Source organism: Eubalaena glacialis, chromosome X (genome assembly GCF_028564815.1).
Source record: "Eubalaena glacialis isolate mEubGla1 chromosome X, mEubGla1.1.hap2.+ XY, whole genome shotgun sequence".
In the NCBI taxonomy this organism is placed as follows: domain Eukaryota; kingdom Metazoa; phylum Chordata; class Mammalia; order Artiodactyla; family Balaenidae; genus Eubalaena; species Eubalaena glacialis.
Window position 1 is genome coordinate 78,887,498 of NC_083736.1, and position 22,034 is coordinate 78,909,531.

Here is a 22,034-nt window from a genome sequence, read left to right on the forward strand (position 1 = left end):
AGTTTAGGCACTATGCAAACTGCTGCTTTTGTGCTGGGTCCCGGGGTGAGTGAGTCTGTGAGTGAGCACTTTAAGAGTAGAATCTCAGTCCCCTACAGCTCTTTGGGTTCCTGCATGTAAACTTTGTTGGTCTTCAAAGCCACACATTTTGGAGGCTCAGGTCTTCAGTGTAGGTCTCAGTGTTTGGGGTGCTGACATTGGGTACAAACCCCTTACTCCTCAGGGAAAGCTTCATATTTTTTAGATCACTCCCAATTTAATGATTTAATTATGACTTTTTTTGTACTAAAGGCTACATGCTATTTAGAGTCATCAAGCAATGTGCCTTCAGCTAGGACTCTAGCTAAACAAAATAGTCTATGAATGAGAAAACAAGCTTTACTTAGGTCATATGCTACATAGACTTTACTTCTTATTTGGCTGCTTGCTTTGTGCCTTATGTATATAAGATTACTGGAAACATGATCAATTTAGGCCCATATTTCAAATAGTCTGAGTTATATGTTTTGTTCTGGCTACAAAAGGCTGAAATTAAGGATAGCTTGTTATAAATATTTATATTTTTTTAATATCCGAGACCATACTTTTAGATTTCATAATTAACTTATATTTTCTCATAATAAGTAGCATTTACATTTTTGCTTTCCAATTTATATTAGCAACTCCTACTATATTATTCTTCTTAAACTTCAAAAGACACACTCAACTTTAGTCAGAAGAAAGAAATCCTTTTTTTAATATGAAATCCTTGTAGATGACTCACTTAAACCTAGTAGTCTTAAAAACTCAAACCCACAGAAGTAGTAGTTTATGAATTTACAGAGGATTACTCACCCCTATGGGGGGTATGATGATCACTGATTACTAAATTATCCTGATACCCTTCACTGTGATCTCTGTCAATGTTTTATTAGCTCCTTTCCACTCGTTCTTAACAGCAAAGCACATTAAGAAAGTGAAGACCAGTAGTCTGGTAAAATGAGAGTGTTATGGTTAAGAATGATGTGTGGTATTGGTACTTAGAGCCTTACTGATGGATTTCTTTTATACCCATTTGAAATAAATTGAGGGTTTTGGCTTGTAGGCCTATGATAATTTGAAACATATACTATTTTCCATTACTTTTCATGAACCTGACCACAGTAAACATTCTGTTATTAGGTGTGTCAGAAGAATGGGGGGTTGGAAGAATACTAGTTAGGCAAAATTTTGGTGAATTAAAATACTGCCTTGGGTCCTACTCATGTTCCTGCTTCTTTTCAAAATTATTATTTTTAAGTAAATGGATATAAAGGTCCTGTCCATCTCTGAAATTCTATGTGTCTATTGCAAAGTCCCCATGATTCAGAAGCCTCTTCCTTCTGACCACTTCTCCCACAAAGAAAAAGCAGCAAAAATAAACAATCCTCTGGGAACCCTAACATTTCACAATGGGTTTTAAAGAAAAAATAAATTGCAACTTAAGAGTTTATAACTAAGACAACAGAAGTTTGTTAAATGCTTTGTCAAATTAATATTTCCTCATAGTTCATCACTTAATTATTCTTATGCTGATTCTAATTAAGAATATGTTTCTACTAGGTGGAAGCTTATAAAAATGTACTTCTCTCTAGCTTTCTCATTGGAAAGACTGGGATCATATTAATTATTTAACTATAGTATTAATGTATAACAGTCCCTACACTGCTTATTTCATAGTTTTAGTTTTTCTAAACATTGAGCTAAAATAGTGATAAGTAGATGATATGGAAAAGCTGAAATCATTGATTCAATTCTTAAGGATTAGCTGTGTTTTCTACATTTTCTTTCTCTACTTAGGACTGTGTTGGGTTAGGTTTATACTTAATATGAAGCTCCTTGAAGTAAAGATGAAGGCTTTGATAAGCCTTCTCTGTTTGCCCTAACTACTACCTTTTTGTTTTCTTAGACATGCCTTGTTGAAATGCTGTCCAGTTTTTCTTCTCTTTACTAGAGGCATTCCCTCTTAAAGCTAGTATTATCTGATTCAGTAAAGGGTACATACTCTTGGGTTATGGGCTGAATTGTGTGCCTCAAAAATTCATATGTTGAAGGCCTGCAGTACCTCAGAATGTGACCATATTTGGAGATAACATCTTTAAAGGGTGATTAAGTTAAAATAAAGCCCTTAGAGTGGCCTCTAATTCAATCTGCTTGGTATCCCTATAAGAAGATGAAATTTGAACACATAAAGAGACACCAGAGATGCACACACATAGAAGAAAAACCATGAAAGGACACAAGGAGAAGATAGCTATCTGCAACCCAAGAAGAGAGGCCTTGGGAGAAACCAAATCTGTTGACACCTTGATCTTGGACTTCTAGCCTCCAGAACTGTGAGAAAATTAATTTTTGTTGTTTAATCTACCCACTCCATGGTGTCTTAGTCCATTTGGTCTGCTATAACAGAAATTCCATAGATGGGTGGCTTGTAAACAACAGGGCATTTATTTCTCACAGTTCTGGAAGCTGGAAGACTAAGATCAAGATGATGGTTGATTTAGTATCTGGTGAGGACCCACTTCCTGGTTCACAGACAACCATATTTTTGCTGTGTCCTCACATGGTATAACGGGGCTCAGGATGTGCCCTTCACAGAGTGGTAGAAAAAGGTTGACTCTAGATTACATTGGTAAAAACAATTTGTTAGCTTTAAGTGCAGTGGATGTTATTACAGATTGGCACAAGGGCATAGGGAAATGTAAAGTTTGGGGCTACCAAAGCCTCCATACTGAGTCATAAGTCAATTTGTATAGACTTTAAAATGATAAGTATTTTAGGTCAAAAGACAAAAATGTGTCCAGAGCTTCCTATGCAAATATCAAGGATGTCCCATACTCCTCTGTCACTCACTTCATGTATAGTTGCCTTAAGAATGCAGGATAATTTCATGTATTTATACTTGGTGAAGATGGGCACAGCTGGTAACCAGCTTCCTTGTATCATTTTTAACCCAGTAGTTAAAAAGATGAGAATTGTTGGAAAAAGTTCATCTAAAGCTCTCATAAAAGTAGACACAAAAACACCTGGAATCCTTTATTGCAGTTTAAAAATCATTTATATTCAAGTTATTTGGAATATGTAATATATAAAACATTAGACAATATCTAATGTACCATTTGTTATTGAAAATTGACTAAAGGATTTTCAATTTATAAAATAAATATTGACATAATCTCAGTCCTAGTATTGTTGCATGCTGTTGCTGCTGTGATGGTGCAATACCATGTTAATATCAATGGTATAATTTAGTGTCTTCTAAATGTATCTTTCTTTGTCAATGTGTTGCTCATCATTTTACAAATTACAGTTCTGTAATGGTGAGATAATTCATATCTTGGACATAGTGCTAAAATGATGAAGTGTTTCCGTTGTTGCTCAGCAATTCATCTTCCAAAATTTTGCATTTTCTGGTATTAATCATGTTTATGGGCCCAATGTTACTATAAAGAATTCTCAGTGTTGCAATGTGGTTACTTTCATCATTTATTAAGATACTCCCCTCATCCCCCTCCGCCATTCTTGTTCATTACAGCATAACAACATCATATTGATTTTAATTGGAATTTCAAATTTGTGAATGCTAAATTATGTCAATGCACCAACCATAAAATACCTCCCTGCTCTTAGGCAGTGACTAAACAACAGCAAACATCTGGATGAAAAGAGAGAACAACTGGTGTAATCATAAGAGTGTTGCATGTTTTCAGTAAACACACCAAACCTCAACATGATCAAGGGACTGATTTCTGGTCCATTAAGCCAATCTATCAAATTCAACCAAATTGCCTATCTTTTAAGCTTCCATGCATGTTAACTGAACAGCTTAAAGCAGAAACTGAACAATTAGCTACTTATTTCTTCCCCATTTGATTGGAAAACTTTGTTTTTATAAGCATGGCCAAGTACCCCTCAGACTTTATATATGCTGATGGAGAATCTAGTGTTTCCTTGTCTGAAACTTGCCTAATTGGAAATTGGCCAAGACTCCCACTTTTGGATTAGAAATTGACTTTGGCCACAAGATGACTTGAAAGAGTCCAGCAGAGGGGATTGATTCCCAGAAGTGGGATAAGAGCAGATGAATGGGTAAAAAGGTTAAAAAACAAAACAAAACAAAAGCAAACAAACAAATAAAAACCTCCCAGAGATTCTAGCAGTTTGCTTAAATAAATTTTAAATCTTCAGGGAGAACACCACTTTGCCTTGAAAACATTTCCCTAAAAAGTCTACAACTCTAAAAGCTGATTTAGCAAATGTGATACTTGAAAGCAAAAGTATAAACTAAGTAAATACTCTATTTTATAAATAAAAACATGCAACCTCTTTGACCCAGAAATCACACTCTAGGGAATTGATTGAGTCTAAGGAAATATTCAAATGAATGTTGTTGTTACAGTAAATTTATAATAGTGACAAATTTGAAACAAACTTATAATCCAATGTTTAATAAATTATAGTACATTAACTCAGTGGACTGCTATGTAGCCATTACACTTTGTAAATCTGATACCTGAAGCAACATGGCAGAGATGTTTATAATGTATAAATGAGTATCCATATGAACAAAGCCTAGGAGGAAACTCAAAGAAGTGAAAAAAATTACAATGTTGAATGTTAGGAATATGAGCACCTTGATTTCTTTCTACTTTTTTCTTAAGCCAGTAAGTGCACATATTTTACAGAATGCCCAAGATCCCCAGGCCTAAATCTCTCCACAAAACAGGGTCAATGTTTTGGCAAGCAGATGGGATAGAGTCAGCCAGGTGGAGATGCTAATGTCACAATTCCAGCATGGGAATAAGAGCAGAACCACTGATCTCTGAATTAATGAAATACATCAAGAGAATAGATGGGGCTGCCCACACAACCATTTTGTTTTCTAAAGCCAGACTGTGTGCTACTGCAGTGATTGGAATTCAACCCCTACCCCTCTGTTTAAAGTATTCTTCTTAAAAGGATGCCCTGGAAATAATTTTGTGGTTGTTTCCTATATGCTTTTAAGCAATGGTTCTGCCTCACAGTATGCTAAGTGCCAGATGAAATAGCTATGCCACTGTAGATTATTATGATGATATAGTAGTCTGCATTTATGCACACTTTACTTCACTCTCTACCATGGATGATCAAAGTAAAGCACTATTTCAAATTGAGAGCTGTGGTTTTATGTTTTATCCAGCTTATTTTGTATAAAAGCCTGCTGTGTATGAAGAGATTAACTTTTTGAGGGCTGGATCTGAGAACAAAATAACTGATCATTTTGTATCTTACCACATATTTTTGCATGTCATCATGCTCTTATGAATGTGTTCTTTTTGAGTGAATAGCAACTGCTCTTCATTAAGATATAGCACACGTATGTTAGCGGGTTGGAAGGAGAGGCAGTAATGTTCAGTTAAAGGCCTTCAACATATAAACTCTTTCAAAAGTTATTCATTATGCTTCCAGATTTTTTAGACTACCTGTAAGACAAGTGAGCCTATATTATTAGTGAAAGCTGTTTAGTCTTCCCAGAGTCAGCGTAAATCCAAGGCTATTGAAAGTTTTTGAAACCATCATAAAAATGAGTCACTTATGTTTAATAATAATTTTCTATATAGTACTATTAATAATTACAACCCTAAAAAGGGAGTTTAAAAATCCTTCTCATGGAAAGTTGTTAACTTGCAATCTGTTTATATGAATGTTTTTCAGGTGGAAGTGACTCTTCCTGGGATAAGGATAAGATGCAGTCTCCTCTTGCTGCTCCTGGACCCCAACATGGAATTGCTCATGCAGCCCTGGCTGGCCAGCCAGGCCTTGGAGGAGCTCCTACCCTCAATCCACTGCAGCAGAACCACCTGCTGGCCAATAGTATGTATACTGTCCTCCCAAAATTTGGTGTGTAAGAAAAATACCACCCAGGAACCACTGGACAACTTGCAATATCAGGGATGGTTTATTTCTCTTTGATAAGGTTTAACAATTTGAAGTTAGGAAGGTAGATAAAGAGGAATTCATTTGAAAGGGTGAGGTTTTTAGAACAGGGGTATATTGAGTGGCCATATAGCAGAGTAGAGGTACATAGGGGGCTATGTAAGAGAGTAGTTAAGAATTCTGGCTATAGTCACATAAACTTGGGTTTGAATTCCACATCTTTTGAATTCTGTATCACTGTCTTGCTCTGGAGAAGTCAGATAACTTTTCCAAGTCTCAGTTTCCACAACTACAAAATAGGAATAAAAATATACCTAGGCATTAAGGTTATTGAGAGGGCTAAAAATAATAAAGGAAAAACTGTTAGCAGTGACTTGCATATAGTAAGTACTTATTACTCAGTAGTCAAACTACAGCTGAATTATACAAATTCAGGTTTAGATAATGTTTTTAGGAACTTCAAAGACTCAGAAATCTTTCTGTAAGAAAGCAAGCCTTATATATATTGCTTAGCTAAAATCTTACTTTTCTTACAGACAGGAAATCTGGGAGAAGAATTCCATTATTCCTTTCTCTGAGACTTTCATTCCCCCACTAGGATTAAGACAACAGAGGAATTCTGAGATATTTTAACATGATGTCCTAAATCTTAATGAAATACATCAGTTATTAAGCATATAAAATAAGTTATGGTGTCATCCTTTAAGGAGATTATAATCTAAAGGGTGAAATGTCTCATAAAAAATGTAATGTTAAGCAAAAACAAATAAAATGAATGCCAGAAAAGTTGTAAATATTATAAGTCAAAACCAACTGATTAAGATAGACTTATGTCATAAAGAAGGGGAACCTAGAGGACTTCTTGTTTCTGGTCTGACATGTAAAGAGCTTATAAGTTGTCATTCTTGTCCTCACAACAAGAAAAAAGTGGACAGTCTGAAAATCAACAGCTCTTTTAAATCCATCAGAGACTGAGTACACAGGGTACAGTTATCCCCCAAACTGGATAGATTGGCAGATACAGAAAATCACAGATTATAGGGAGCAGAAGCCAGAGATAGAGCCTGGTAGAAGCATTTAAAGAGTAATTGAGTTATTTCTGAAGATTCAGAGTAGATCTAGCTTGAGAGATAAAAACTCCTGGGGGCCCATGCTTAGGGGGTCCCTACAGTTTCATGAGTTTTACCTCCAAAGCCCCATGAGGTTCTCAGGATGAAGACTTGAGAAAGTTGTCCTCATGCTTCTAGAAGAGGAGAGAAAAAATAACCATTTCAAAATATGTCCAGAATGTTCTGTTCTCCTTAACAGAGGCCCATCCTCAAAGGAAACTACTTTACCAGAGCTTAAACTATTTGGTTTCACCACAGCCTGACTTGGGGGAAGGGATACAGTAAACTCCAGTACCCTGTAGCCATTGATGCGAGGGAATAGAGATACAAAACTCCAGCCCCTTTAGTTTTTCATGTGGGGAAAGAGAAATACTCAACTCTAGTCCCCTCTAGCCTTCCTGTCTCACCTAAGAGGGCAAAAAGGCAGAAAAGAACTTGTGAAAGTCACAGCCCAAGGACACAGTCTCACTAGGAGACTGAGACTTAATCGTAGGATTATAGACCGTTTCTTCTCTCTACACATTAGGGCTCTGCCTAGTAACAGGGGGTTACAACTGAAAGAACAGAAAGCCTCAGAAAGCCTCTAGGAAAAAACAAAGACAACAGGGAAGATAGGAAAATACAGCTGCTAATATGACAGTTACAGCAAACAGTAAGCAGTCTAACTCCTTGCCAATAAACATAAAACTTCCCAATAAAGGTCTGTTTATGTCACTTCCCTTTACCCAATACACAATTTCTGGCTTTAAACAAAAAAATTGCAAGGCATGTAAAAGGCAAAAAACACAGTATGAAGAGAAAAAGCAAGTGACAGTACCAGAATTAGATATAGCAGATATTTTAGAATTATCAGACTAGGAATTTTAAATAACTATGATTAATATACTAAGAGAATGGGAAAAGTGGAAAACAAAAGTATTCATGGAAATTTTAAGCAGAGAAAGGGAAAATCTAAGCATCAAAAGGAAATACTGAAAATCAAAAATACTTCAATAAAATGAAGAATGCCTAAGATGGGCTCATCAATAGACTGGCCAGGGTCAAGGCAAGGATTAGGAAACTTGGAGATATGTCAACAGAAACTTCCCAAACTGAAAAAACAAAGCAAAAATGAATAATAAAAAAAAAAAACAGAACAGCATATCCAAGAACTGTGTGGCAATTACAGAAGGTGTAGCACACATGTAATGGAAATACTAGAAGGACAAGATAGAGGGAAAGGAACAGAAGAAATATTTGAAGTAACAATGGCCAAAAAATTTCCCAAATTAATGAGAGACTCCAAACTACAGATCCAGAAAGCTCACAAAACACTAAGAAAGATACATATTAACAAATCTACTGCTATGCATATTATAGTCAAAATGGAAAATCAAAAAGAAAAAATCTTGAAGGAAGACAGAGGGAAAAAAAACCAAAATCTCCTTACAAATACAGGAACAAAGAGAAGAATTACTTTAGACTTACTTTCAGAAACCAGGCATTAAAAAATAGAGTGGTGTGAAATTGTTGGTGATGAAAGAAAAAATTCCACCAACATAGAATTTTGTATCCAGTGAAATTTTCCTTTAAAAGTGTGGAAATAAAGACTTCCGCAGATGAACAAAAGTTAAAGGAATTTGTTACCATACCACCAGATCTGCCCTGTAAAAAATGTTAAAAGAAAGTCTTCAGAGAGAAGGAAAATGGTATAGGTCAGAAAGTTGGATCTACAAAAAGAAAGGAAGAGAGTTAGAGAAGGAATAAATTAAGGTAAATATTATATGTGTGTGTGTGTATATATATATATATATATATATATATATATATATATTTATATACATATATTCTTAATCGAACAAATAAACTGTTCCAAATAACAATAAAAATGATATATTGGGTGATTATACTTTATGGATAAGTGAATAAGTGATATAAATGACAGTGATGTTATAAAGGACAGGAGGGAGGAATTGGAAATACTCTGCTATAAGGTAACTTCACTACCCATGAAATGGCTTAGTGTTATTTGAAAGCAGATTTAAATAAGTTGTAAAATGTATATTACAAACTCCAGGGAAATGACTTAAATTTTTAAAAAAATAAGTATAATTAACATGATAAAAGAGGAGAGAAAAATGAATCATATAAAATGGTCAGTTAACACCAGAGAAGGCAACAAAAGAGTGGAAGACAAGATTTAAAAAAAAGAAAAAACAAGGACATGAATAGAAAACAGTAACAAATATGATAGCTACCTATCCAACTATCATAATCACTTTAAATATGATTGGTCTAAATACACCAATTAAAGACATAGACTGACCCATGAATATTAGTGACCTGGGATATTGATGATTTTGCTTGTACTTAAACAAAATACTTCTTGTATAATCAGGTATCAAGTAAAAAAAACAAGAAAAAAAAACATAAGCAACAACAACAAAAAGAAAAAATAATGGAGACAAAGTAGATAAGAAAACCCAGGAGCCAGCCATGCTGAGAACCACCCTCCCACCAGTGGGCTGGCACAATCCCTGGGACTGCCTGAGCAGTGCAGCCAGCCCAGTTAACACCCAGCCCTACACACCAGTGGGCTTGAAGCCATTGCACAAGGAAAGGCCTGGCAGCCAAATGGGCTGGGGACTAACCCCACCTACCAGTGTGCCCATAGTAATTGAACCCATCACAACAGAAGGGCTCATGCAGCCCACACAGAAGACACTCCTAGAGCACATAGCTCTGCCGACCAGAAGGTTTATGCTGCTGTGCCCCATAGGACGTCTCCTATAAAAGGCCAATTTTCCAAAATCAGGAAATGTAACCAACCTACTTAATACATAGAAATATACATAGAAAATTAGGCAAAGTGAGGAGACAGAGGAATGTGTTCCAAACAAAGGAACAAGACAAAACCACAGAAGAAGAACATAGCGAAGTGGAAAAAAGCAATCTACCCAATAAAGAGTTCAATTTAATAATCATAAAGATGCTCAATGAAGTCAGGAGAAGAATAGATGAACACAGTGAGAAGCTTAACAAATAGTTAGAAAATATGAAGAAGAACTAAACAGAAATGAAGAATACAATAACCTAAATAAAAAATGAACTAGAAGGGATCAATAGTAGATTAGATGATACAGAGGAATGCATTGGCAAAATGGAAGACAAAGTAGTGGAAATCACTCAAGCTGAACAGAAAAAAGGAAAAAAATTTTAAAAAATGAGAACAGTTTAGAAGACATCTGGGACAACATCAAGCATTCTAACATCAACATGCTGGGGGGGCAGGAGGAAAAGAGAGGGCAGAGAACTTATTTGAAGAAATAATATCTGAAAACTTCCCTACCCTGGGAAAGAAAATGGACATCCAGGTCCAGGAAGCACAGATAGTCCCAAACAAGGTGAAACCAAACAGATCCACATGAAGACAAATTATAATTAAAATGACAAAAAATAAAGAGAAAATCTTAAAAACAGTAATATGCAAGCAGCTGGTTACTTTGAAGGGAACTTCCATAAAACAATCAGACCCTTATCAGCAGAAACTTTGCAGGCCAGAAATGACTGGCATGATGAAAGTGATTAATGGCAAAAACCTACAACCAAGAATAAACAATCTGGTAAGGCTGTCGTTCATATTTGAAGGAGAGATAGTTTTACAGACAAGCAAAAACTAAAGAGTTCAACACCACAAAAACTGCTTTGCAAGAAATGTTAAAAGAACTTCTTTAAGCGGGAAAGACCACAACTAGAAATATAAAAATTATGAAAGGAAATGTCTCATTGGTAAAGGCAAACATACAGGAAAGGTAGTAGATCAACCACTTAAAAGCTGGTAGTAAGGTTAAAAGATAAAAGTAGTAAAATCATCTATATCCACAATAAGTAGTTAAGTGATATACAAAACAAAAAAATGTAAAATATGACATCAAAAACATTACCTGTGAGGGATGGAGAATAAAATGCAGGGTTGTTAGAATCTGTTTGAACTTAAGAGATCATCCACTTAATATATGAACCACATGGTAAACACAAACCAAAAATCTATAATAGATACACAAAAAAAAGGAGGAGAAAGTGTTCAAACATAACATTAAAGATAGTCATCAAATCACAAGGGAAGAGAGCAAAAGGTAAGAAAGGAACAAAAGAGAACTTCAAAAACAATCAGAAAACAAAATGACAGTAAGTACATATCTATCAATAATTACTTTAAATGTAAATGGACTAAATATTCCAACCAAGAGAAACAGGTTTGGTTATATGGATTAAAAAACAAGATTCATACATATGCTGCTTATAAGAGACTCACTTCAGATCTAAAGACACATACAGACTGAAACTGAGAAGATGGGAAAAGGTACTTCATGCAGATGGAAATGAAGAAAGCTAGGGTAGCAATACTTATATCAGACAACACAGACTTTAAAACAAAGACTGTAGCAAGAGAAAGAAGGGCGTTACATAATTATAAAAGGATCAATCCAACAAGTAGATATAACAATTATAAATATATGTGAACTCAACATAAGAGCACCCAAATACATAGCAAATACTATCAAACATAAAGGGAGAAATTGACAGTAACAAAATAATAGTAGGTGACATTTACACCCCACTTACATCAGTGGATCTATCACTCAGACAAAAATCAATAATGAAACATTGGCCTTAAATAACACATTAGATCAGATGGAATTAAAAGATACATACATAGAACATGCCATCCAAAAGCTGCAGAATAACATTCTTTTCAAGTGCACATGGAACATTTTCCAGGATAGATCACATGCTGGGCCACAAACAAGTCCCAATAAATTTAGCAAGGTTGAAATCATATCAAGCAACTTTTCCCACCACAACGCTATGAGACTAGAAATCAGCCATAATGAAGTGAACTACAAAAACACAAACATGTGGAGGCTACACAATATGCTACTGAATAATCAATGTGTCATTAAGAAATCAAAGAGGAAATTAAAAATACCTGGAGACAAATGGAAATGGAAAAAAAATAATTCAAAATCTATAACAAAATTCAAATCTATAAAAAAATAATTCAAAATCTATAACAAAAGCAATTCTAAGAGGGTTGTTTATAGTGATATAAATCCATTCCTGGAAAGAAGAAAAATCTTAAACAACTTAACCTTACACATAAAGGAACTAGAAAAAAAAAAAACCCAAAGATAGTAGAAAGAAAGAAATAATAAAGATCAGAGCAGAAATAAATGATATAGAGACAAAAATAGTAAAGATCAAGGAAACTAAGAGTTGGTTCTGTTAAAAGGTAAACAACATTGTTAAATCTTTAGGCAGACCCATGAAGAAAAAAAAGAGAGAAGACCCAACTAAATAAAATCAGCAATGAAAAAGGAGAATTTAAACCAATACCACAGAAATACAAAGGATCCTGAGTTTACCTCAAACAATTACATGCCAATAAAATGGACAACCTAGAAGAAATGGAAAAATTCCTAGAAATGTACAATCTCCCAGGATTGACTCTGAAAGAAATAGAAAATATGACCAGACCAGTAAGGAAATCAAATTAATAATAGAAAAACTCCCAACAAATAAAAGTCCAGTACCAGATGGCTTCACAGGTAAATTCTACCATACATTTAAAGAAGAGTGAATGCCTATCATTCTCAAACTATTCCAAAATATTGAAAAGGAAAGAATGTTTCCGAACTAATTCCATGAAGCCAGCATCACACTTATACCAAAATCAGACAAAGACACAACAAAAAATAAAATTAGAGTCCAATATCACTGATGAACATAGATGCAAAAATTCTCAACAAAATATTAGCAAACTGAATCAGCAATTGATTAAAAAGATCATATACCATGATCAAGTGGAATTTATTACAGGGATGCAAGGATGGCTCAATATCTGCAACTCAGTCAACATAATACACCACATTAGCAAAACAAAAGATAAAAATCATCTCAATAGATTCAGAAAAGGCTTTTGATAAAATCCAACATCCATTTATGATTAAAAACTCTTAATAATATTGGTATAGAGGGACAATATCTCAACATAATAAAGGCCATATATTACAGACCTACATCCAACAGAGTACACAATGGTGAAAAGCTCATAACACTTCATCTAAGGTCAGGAACAAGACAAGGATACCCACTCTCGCCACTTTTATTCAAGATCATTCTAGCCACAGCAATCAGTTAAGAAAAAATAAATAAAAGGAACCCAAATTGGAAGGGAAGTAAAAACTGTCACTGTTTGTAAACGATGTGATACTATATAGAGAACACTCTAAAGATACCACCCAAAACTATTAGAGCTAAAAAACAAATTCAGTAAAGTTGTAGGAAACAAAATTAATATACAGAAATCTATTGCATTTATATACACTAACAATGAACTATCTGAAAGAGAAGTTAAGAAAACAATTTCATTTGCAATTGCATTAAAAAGAATGAAACACCTAGGAATAAGCCACACCAAGAAGTTAAAAGTTTTGTACTCAGAAAACTGTAAGACATTGATGAAAGAAATTGAAGATGACACAAACAAATAGAAGGAAACGCTATGCTCATGGATTGGAAAAATTAATATTGTTAAAATGACCATACTACCCAAGGCAATCTACAGATTCAATGCAGACTCTATCAAAATACCCATGGCATTTTTCACAGAACTAGAACAAATAATTCTAAAATTTATATGGAAACACAAAAGACCCCAAAACAATCTTGAGAAAGAAAAACAAAGCTGGAGGTGTCATGCTCCCTGATTCCAAGCTGTACTTCAAAGCTATAGTAATCCAAACAGTATGGTACTGGCACAAGAACAGACACATAGTTCAATGAAACAGAATAGGGAGCCCAGATATGATCCGAGACTCACATGGTCAATAAATCTCTGGCAAAGGAGGCAAAGTTTACAATGGGGAAAAGACAGCCTCTTCAGTAAATAGTGTTGGGAAACTGGACAGCTACATGGAAAAGAATCAAACTGGACTACTTTCTCACACAATATACAAAAATAAACTCAAAACAGATTAAAGACTTAAAAGTAAAACCTGAAACATAAAACTCTTATAACAAAACATAGGCAGTAAGTTCTTTGACATCCATCTTAGCAAAATATTTTTGGATATGTGTCCTCAGGCAAGGGAAACTAAAGCAAAAATAATCAATTGTGACTACCTAAAACTAAAAAAAACTTTTGCACAGTGAAGGAAACTATTAATAAAAGAAAAGTCTACCTACTGAATGGGAGAAGATATTTGTAAAAGATATATCTGATAAGGCATTAATATGCAAAACATACAAAGGACTCATACAACTCAACATCAAAAAATCACCTGATTAAAAAATGGGCAGTGGACCTGAATAGACATTTTTCCAAAGAAGACATGCAGATGGCCAACAGACGCATGAAGGGATGCTCAACATCACTAATCATCAGGGAAATGCAAATCAAAACCAAAATGAGATCTCACCTTATGCCTGTCAAAAAGATAAGAAATAACAAATATTGGCAAGGATTTGGAGAAAAGGAACTCTCATGCCCTGTTGATGGAATGTAAATTGGTGTAGCCACTATGTAAAATGATATGGACATTCCTCAAAAAATTGAAAATAGAACTACCATACCATCCAGCAGTTCCACTCCTGGGTATTTATCTGAGGAAACCAAAAATACTAATTTGAAAGAAAAAATATGTACCTAACTGTTCATAGCAGCATTATTTATAGTAGCCAAGATAATGGAAGCCACCTAAATGTCTACAACTGATGAATGGTTAAAGAAGAGGTGGAATAATAATAAAGAATGCAATCTTGCCATTTGCAACAACGTGGATGGGCCTGGAGGGTATTATGCTTAGAGAAATGTCAGACAGAGAAAGACAAATACTGTATGTTTTCACTTATATGCGGAATTTAAAAAACAAATCAAATTAACAAATATTACAAAACATATACAGACTCACAGATTCAGAGAACAAACTAGTTGTTACCACAAGGGGCAAGTGTGGGGGGAAGGGCAAAATAGGTGACGGGGATTAAGAGGTACAAACTACAGGTAATAAAACAAATAAATCTTAGGGATGTAATGAACAACACAGGGAATAGAGTCAATATTTTATAATAACTTTGTATGGTGCATAATCTATAAAAGTATCGAATCACCAAGTGTACACCTGAAGCTAATATAACATTGTAAGTCAATTATATTTCAATTAAAAAAAAAGAAATAGCCCAATTAAAAACGGGTCAAAGACCTGAACAGACACCTCATTAAATAAGATATACAGATGACAAATAATCATATGAAAATATACTCAACATCATATGCCATTAGGGAGTTTCAGATTAAAACAAAATGAGATACCCCTGCACACCTATTGGAATGGCTAAAATCCAAAACTTCATCAACATTAATTGCTGGTATGGATTTGGAGCAAGAGGAGCTCTCATTCATTGCTGGTGGGAATGCAATATGGGACAGCCATATTGGAAAGCATTTGGCAGTTTCTCACAAAGCTAAACAGAGTCTCCCTTGTTTATCAAATGTATTGAAAATTTATGTCCACACAAATATCTACACACCAATGTTTATAGCAACTCTATTCATAATTGCTAAAAGTTGGAAGCAAACCACAGTGTACTTCAATAGCTGAATGAGTAAACAAACTGTGGTATATCCATGCCATGGAAGAATAGTTAGCAATAAAAACAAATGAGCTGTGATGCCTGGAAAAGACTAGTGCATATTTCTAAGTGAAACAAAGCCAGTCTGAAAAAACTAAATACTGTATGAGTCCACTTATATGGCATTCAGGAAAAGGCAAATCTATAGAGACATTAAAAGCCAAGTGTAAGAGGAGGGGTGAATAGATGGAGCAGAGGGGATTTTTAAGGCCAGTTAAACTAACTATTCTGTATTATACTGTAATGGTAGATACATGATACTGTGCATTTGTGAAAATCCTTAGAATTTGCAACACAAAGAATGAACCCTATTGCACACTATGGACAGTAGTTAATAATAATGTATCAATATTGATTCATCCATTGTAGCAAGTGTACCTCACTAATCCATGATGTTACTTAGAGGGGAAACTGCTGGTGGAGGGGAAGTATATGGAAATTCTCTGTAAATTCTCCTCATTTTTTTTTCTGTAAACCTAAAACTGCTCTAAAATTAAAGTCCATTGATTAAAAAAAGGAGGAGGACTTTTACCATACCCAAATAAATGTGTTAGAATGGTAGATTCCAGAGAGAGGCATCAACAAAAGTGAAGGCTAAGGTGAGTTAAAATTGTAGAGAGCTACAACTAGTCCAGAGGGGCTAGAGTAGAGCATACACAGAGGGATATAGTGAGATATAAAAGCTAGAAAGGTATTTTCACATGAAACCAAAGAGCTTATATTTTATTCTAGAGACAGTGAGTAGCCACTGAAAGCCTTAAAATTGGAGAGGAAAGGCAAATTAAATGGCATAGGAAAACCAGGAAGACAGGTTACCTTCTAGGCATGGTGGGATTGGTGCCTGACTGTAGCATGCAATATATCACAGAGGAAAACATGACTTGGAAACCAAATGAATGTGATATTTTAGAGGGAAGATTAGAGTATTATTGAAGTTTGTAACCTTAATGGCTGGGAGGAGGTGGTGCCACGCACTTACATAAAAGTTATAGGAGTTGCCAGAATACCAAGATGCATTAGAAAGAGTGCTTATAGTCATCTGCCTGATGTCCTTGTGGTTGACAGGAAAGAAAAAATCCATTTTGGTGATTTTTAAAAAGAGTTTGTCTTCATTACCATTCTATTAAAAGTTGCTGTACATTTCTGACATGTGACTAAATGAGCCAGATTGCTGGAGTGTTGTGTACTATTGATGGCTCTTAATGTTTCCAGCTTTGGGAAAAGGTTGACTTACATAATTCAGTACTTGCATATGCTTTGCATGTGCAGCTCAACTGGGGTCACTGTTAAACTTGCCTGTAATATAAATATTAGCTTAAATTCCAGGGTACTATAGTCAATTCATGGTTAGTTACTGTAGGTCATGATCTGAAATTGTGACTTTTAAGCCCTTCATGGTTATTTGAAATGTTTGATGAATTATATTTTAAAACTGTCAATGGGCTGTTAAATTCTGTTTGTGGTTTGCATTTAGTTTGCATGTCAATTGGACTTTAAGTAGGCATATGACTTGATACCGCCAGATGGTATCTGGATGATGCTGGAAAACTTTGGAGAATGAGGAAAGATTATTATACTGCTAAGGGAAATGTAAATTGAACAAAAGTTTATTTAAGCATTTGAGAGGTAAATGGAGGCACTGATGGCTACTTTTCATCTACGGTTTGATCAATTTTCTATTAAAATACTGAGTACATAAAGAAGAATTGGAAGTCTATAATTATCTTGGGTTTGTGGTAAATGAGAACCCTATATAGAAATCTACGTATGTTATTGATGGTTGCTATTATATGGAGCATAAAGTGAAGGTTCTTAGGGGAAGATAAATAGTGATTAATTTATGTTATGGAATATCCTATCATTATAGCAAAGCTGTATGATGGTTAACGTATAAAATGCATATATATCTAAGTAATTTTGAAAGCTTAACTGAAAATAAACTAATTTAAAATGGTGTGCAGAAATCCATTTTGAATTCAGTGTTTACATTGTGTTCAGGCTTTAAATTAATAATCACAGGAAAAAGTTTTCACAACTGAAAAGTATGTTTTGATAGATTGCTCCTAAAAAGGATTCAGAGACTGAGCCATAAGTGAAGTGATGGGGAAAAGTTTAAAATACTTTATTAATATTTTTTGGGGATTTGGAGTCATAGGAAGTATAGAATATGTTTCCCTTCTGGGGTTCCATGCAAAATTTGTTTCTAGCTTTTTTTTTAATCCTTGTGTAATTCTGATAACAGTGCATTTTGTGGCTATCTTTATCAGAAATATTGGTGATGGTTGTATTCTTTATTTACGAGTTTCTTTAATAGAGATAACCACTTTAATGTATGAGACCTGTCATATCTGGAAGTTTGTTTTATTCTGCTGCTTTTGAAATTGTTTTGTTAATGACTTTAATTCAACCATTATTGTTGAACCCAGGAGATGGACTTCAAATCAATTCACAATGTTTCTTCCTTCTAGCCTCCTTTTGGTCCTAAAAATATGTGTGTAAAGTGTTTGTATTGCTGTTGCTGTTGTTTTGAGGAATGATAGTTAGGGGGCCTCTGAATATATTTCCTATAGATTCATTGTTGTACACTTGCTGTTGTGATATGGGAAGCAAGAAAAAATGAGGGGATGGCAAAGAGGAAAAAGGGATGTTATTAACAGTTGATAATTGTGTGCAAGATGAACACAAACATTGCCCATAGTAGAATGTTAATAGTCTGTAATAATTTAGGAAAATTTTAGGTAAGCATGTTTTAGAACATCTGTTAAAGATTGCTAGTTTCTGGGCTCATGTCCAAAAGAAGGCAAGATTACTATCAAGACAATAGTTTAAAATACATTATAAGGTGCTATGGTTTACTTATTGTAGTCATGTTAGCATCCGTAATGTTAGGCTAACTTTCCTTATCCTCTGCTCAAAGGTATTTCTTCACAAATCCCAACCTTATAAGGGAAAAGTAGACAACTATTTTAATTTGTTACCATTTTCGTGATGACATATCTGTGGCTACCACAAGTGTAATGTGGATAGTACTTGAAAGATATTAAGAAATTCAAAATATGTGAGAAAGATTTCACATTGCATAAGAAAACAAATGGAATTCTTGACGCTACTCAAAGATATTGGTATTTGTTATTAAACTGGAAAACAGGCTGATATTTTGATAAGGGAGTTATTCCTTACAGACAAAGGCTCCAAATTAGAGCTATACACATTCATTTTAGAGATTTATAACTAAAAGAGTAGGACATATTCCAAGTCTTATTTTCTTCAATAATTCTGAAGCCTAGAGAATCTATATCTTATCATACCAGCACCACTATTATGTCTCCTAAAAAAAGAGTTAAGCTAGAAACTATCTACACATCAGTACATTATAATGTTTAAAAAGAAAGTTACTTCTTTTTGTTAAACAAAGTGATGTTCAGCTCAAAGATTTTTGTTTGTTTTTATAAGTAAAAAAGTTTGAACCTTGTAACTATTTTGGGAGTGAGAGCATGAACAAGGAATATTGTTAAATAAAAGTCTGTGGATATAGGAACATTTTTAAATTATAAAACAATGTTAAATCCCATAAATGCTATTAATTTCTCAAAGAGATACTAGGATATATTAAAACTTCATTTAAAAAAATTCAACAGGAGTGAAATATAGATTTTTTTTTTTTTTACTATTTTATAGGATCAATTTTGATGTGATTTCCCTTTGTCCAAACAATGTAACTAATGTAATAATTTAACATGCGCTGTCTCTTTTAGGACTGGATCTGCCATTTATGATGATGCCTCATCCCCTACTTCCAGTCAGCTTACCTCCTGCATCAGTTGCCATGGCAATGAATCAGATGAACCATCTCAATACTATTGCCAACATGGCTGCTGCAGCCCAGATTCACAGTCCACTCTCCAGAGCTGGGGCCTCAGTTATAAAGGTAAGAATCATGATTTAGAAGAGGACAAAGGTGTTAATTACATGTAAATTTTGATAAAATAATAGCAATACCACTAGATCTTCAGTATAAACACACAGCTCATTGACTCAGTTGCTTAGCATAAAGTATTGATGAGTTTGATTTCTGACTAGGCCTGCTAAGGTGTTTTTTGTTTTTTATTTTTGTTATTGTTGTTGTTTGTTTTCACTAAATGACCACAGATATGACCTTTAATTCAAGCTTCCTGTCCTGCATTCATGAGAACAGTGTGTGGGAGGTGTGCCCACCTAAGGACAGAGTAGAAGAATGTCCAAAATCCATTCCCATTGCTGGTGTGAAAGAAAGTAACCACTGCATCTTTTTGGTGTTTGTGATGCGGTTGTGGAGTAGTATATACCATACAAGACTTATAGTCGGAAAGACCTGAATTTCAATTCTTATTCTGCCAATTAATAGCTGAATGACCTTGGATATGACAATTAACCCTCCTGAACTTGTTTCCACAACTGTAAAATATAGATGATAGTAATAATCTATCCCACTTATTTCATTGGCTGTCTGGAAATAATATGAGTAAAACATAGTTTAAAACTGTGAAACATTAAATAAATACTTATGATAATTTATATCATTATCATCATATTCTAGAATAAAATTTTTCAAAATTTCAGGTCAACTGGGTAATGAAACACAAAGAATATTTTATAATCCTCCTTATGTCTCCTATTAGTTTGGCACATGGTCTCTCTGCCCTCCAAGTAACACGTGAACTAAGCTCTTTAATATATCTTTCCTTTTGTTGAGGAGATAATATAAGGGTATATAGGATCAAAAGAGTATAGTTAATCCAGGCCACCCTTGATTTGTTCCTTTCTTCCTTCATTTATTCAACAAATATTATACTCTTGATATATACACATCACAGAGAGCAATATAGGATATGAATAGGACATAATTCCTGACTTCCAGGACTCACAAACTAAATTTAAGACAAACAACAAGTACCATTTAACTTACATAACAACACAGACTGTGATGGATAGCATAGAGAATCACCAAGTATTACAAGAACTTAGAGGAGGGAGAGATCAAACCTAGATTGGAGAAAGAGGGAGCAGGAATCACAAATGGCATTACAGTTGATGGATTTGAGCTGGGCCTTGAAATATTGATATGATTGTAATAGATGCACATGGGAGTGAAAGAAGTGAAGGCAGAAGTAATGTGAGATTCTAGACATTTTTGTTCCATTTTAAATTAGCTTCCAGTTTGGGGGACTTCTAAAACAATGAAGAAAATTTAAAACATAACCTTTGTAGGAAAGGAAAAGAAAAACTGATAAATTTTTATTAAGCTCCATATATATTTCCATGGCCAAGAGTCAGTTTGCTTCCTGTAAAGGTTGTGGTCCTCAGTGGATTAGTCTACCCCAGCTAATCAGAGCTCTGTTTGAATACTTGATCAGAACGTAAACCAGGAATCGGAGTTGTCTTTGAGACAAAAAATCACACATGAACATTATTTAAAAGATGGAATAAGTTTCCTATGATTTTGAAATTGGATGGCTACTACATAAATGTGACCCCACACAAAACAGGGAAACTCTATTATGAAACAAAACGTGATTTACAGTAATGGAATTGTCACGCTTACTTTGAAATGATGAAAAAATACTCTCAATAGAGGTATGATTATGGCTCTTCAGAAGTACCTTTGTTTACTTTCTTAATGACCATTACTCAGACTGAATCAGCTACATTTTGGTTGAATGTTTGGGACTTTGGATAGCTTTGTGATGAATTTGGATCAAAGAGGCACTTGGGGACGGAGTTCATGACTAGTATTTGGTTATCGGTGGAGATAACGATTGAAATGGAAAGGATAATTATCTTTTCCTTTAATAATCCAAATATTGTTAATGTATAAAAGCAATATAGCTATATTTTTGTTTATTGCTGATTTGTCTATTTCATATGCAACCTATTTTAAGAGAAAGTCAGAACCTTCACAAACACAACTGGATGCTGTTTTGTAAAAGTTGACATAGATCACATGGTTATTTAAGTCCTGCAAATATGCAGAAACCATTTTACGCTGAAGAAAATTACATCTACTTTCATATAGTTATTTTGACTAAAGTCAGTTGAAAACAAAATATTTATTTTGAATTCCTTTTGATAAATTTCTCTGCAAATCTATTGAAGTAGATTTCCATCAGAGGATGAGAAGGAAATAAAAAAAATTTTTTACAAAGAGTTGATTTCAGTGAATACGTAGTGAGAAGCTTTTAATATAGTTGCCAAGTTTTGCTTGTTTATTTTTTCAAAGGTGCTATTGTATATAGTAACATTATTTGTTTTAAAATAATAATTCACAGGAACTACCATAAC

At 34.3% G+C, this 22,034-nt stretch overlaps 1 protein-coding gene across 1 annotated transcript in view; it reads left to right on the top strand.

Annotated features, from left to right (window-relative positions):
- Positions 1-22,034, top strand: part of DACH2 (dachshund family transcription factor 2) — a 611,154-nt gene that overhangs the window by 454,424 nt on the left and 134,696 nt on the right. Inside the window, exons 5-6 of the mRNA XM_061178171.1 lie at positions 5,713-5,871; positions 19,472-19,644. Coding sequence (XP_061034154.1) covers positions 5,713-5,871; positions 19,472-19,644 — 332 coding nt within the window. The remainder of the gene's footprint in view (positions 1-5,712; positions 5,872-19,471; positions 19,645-22,034) is intronic.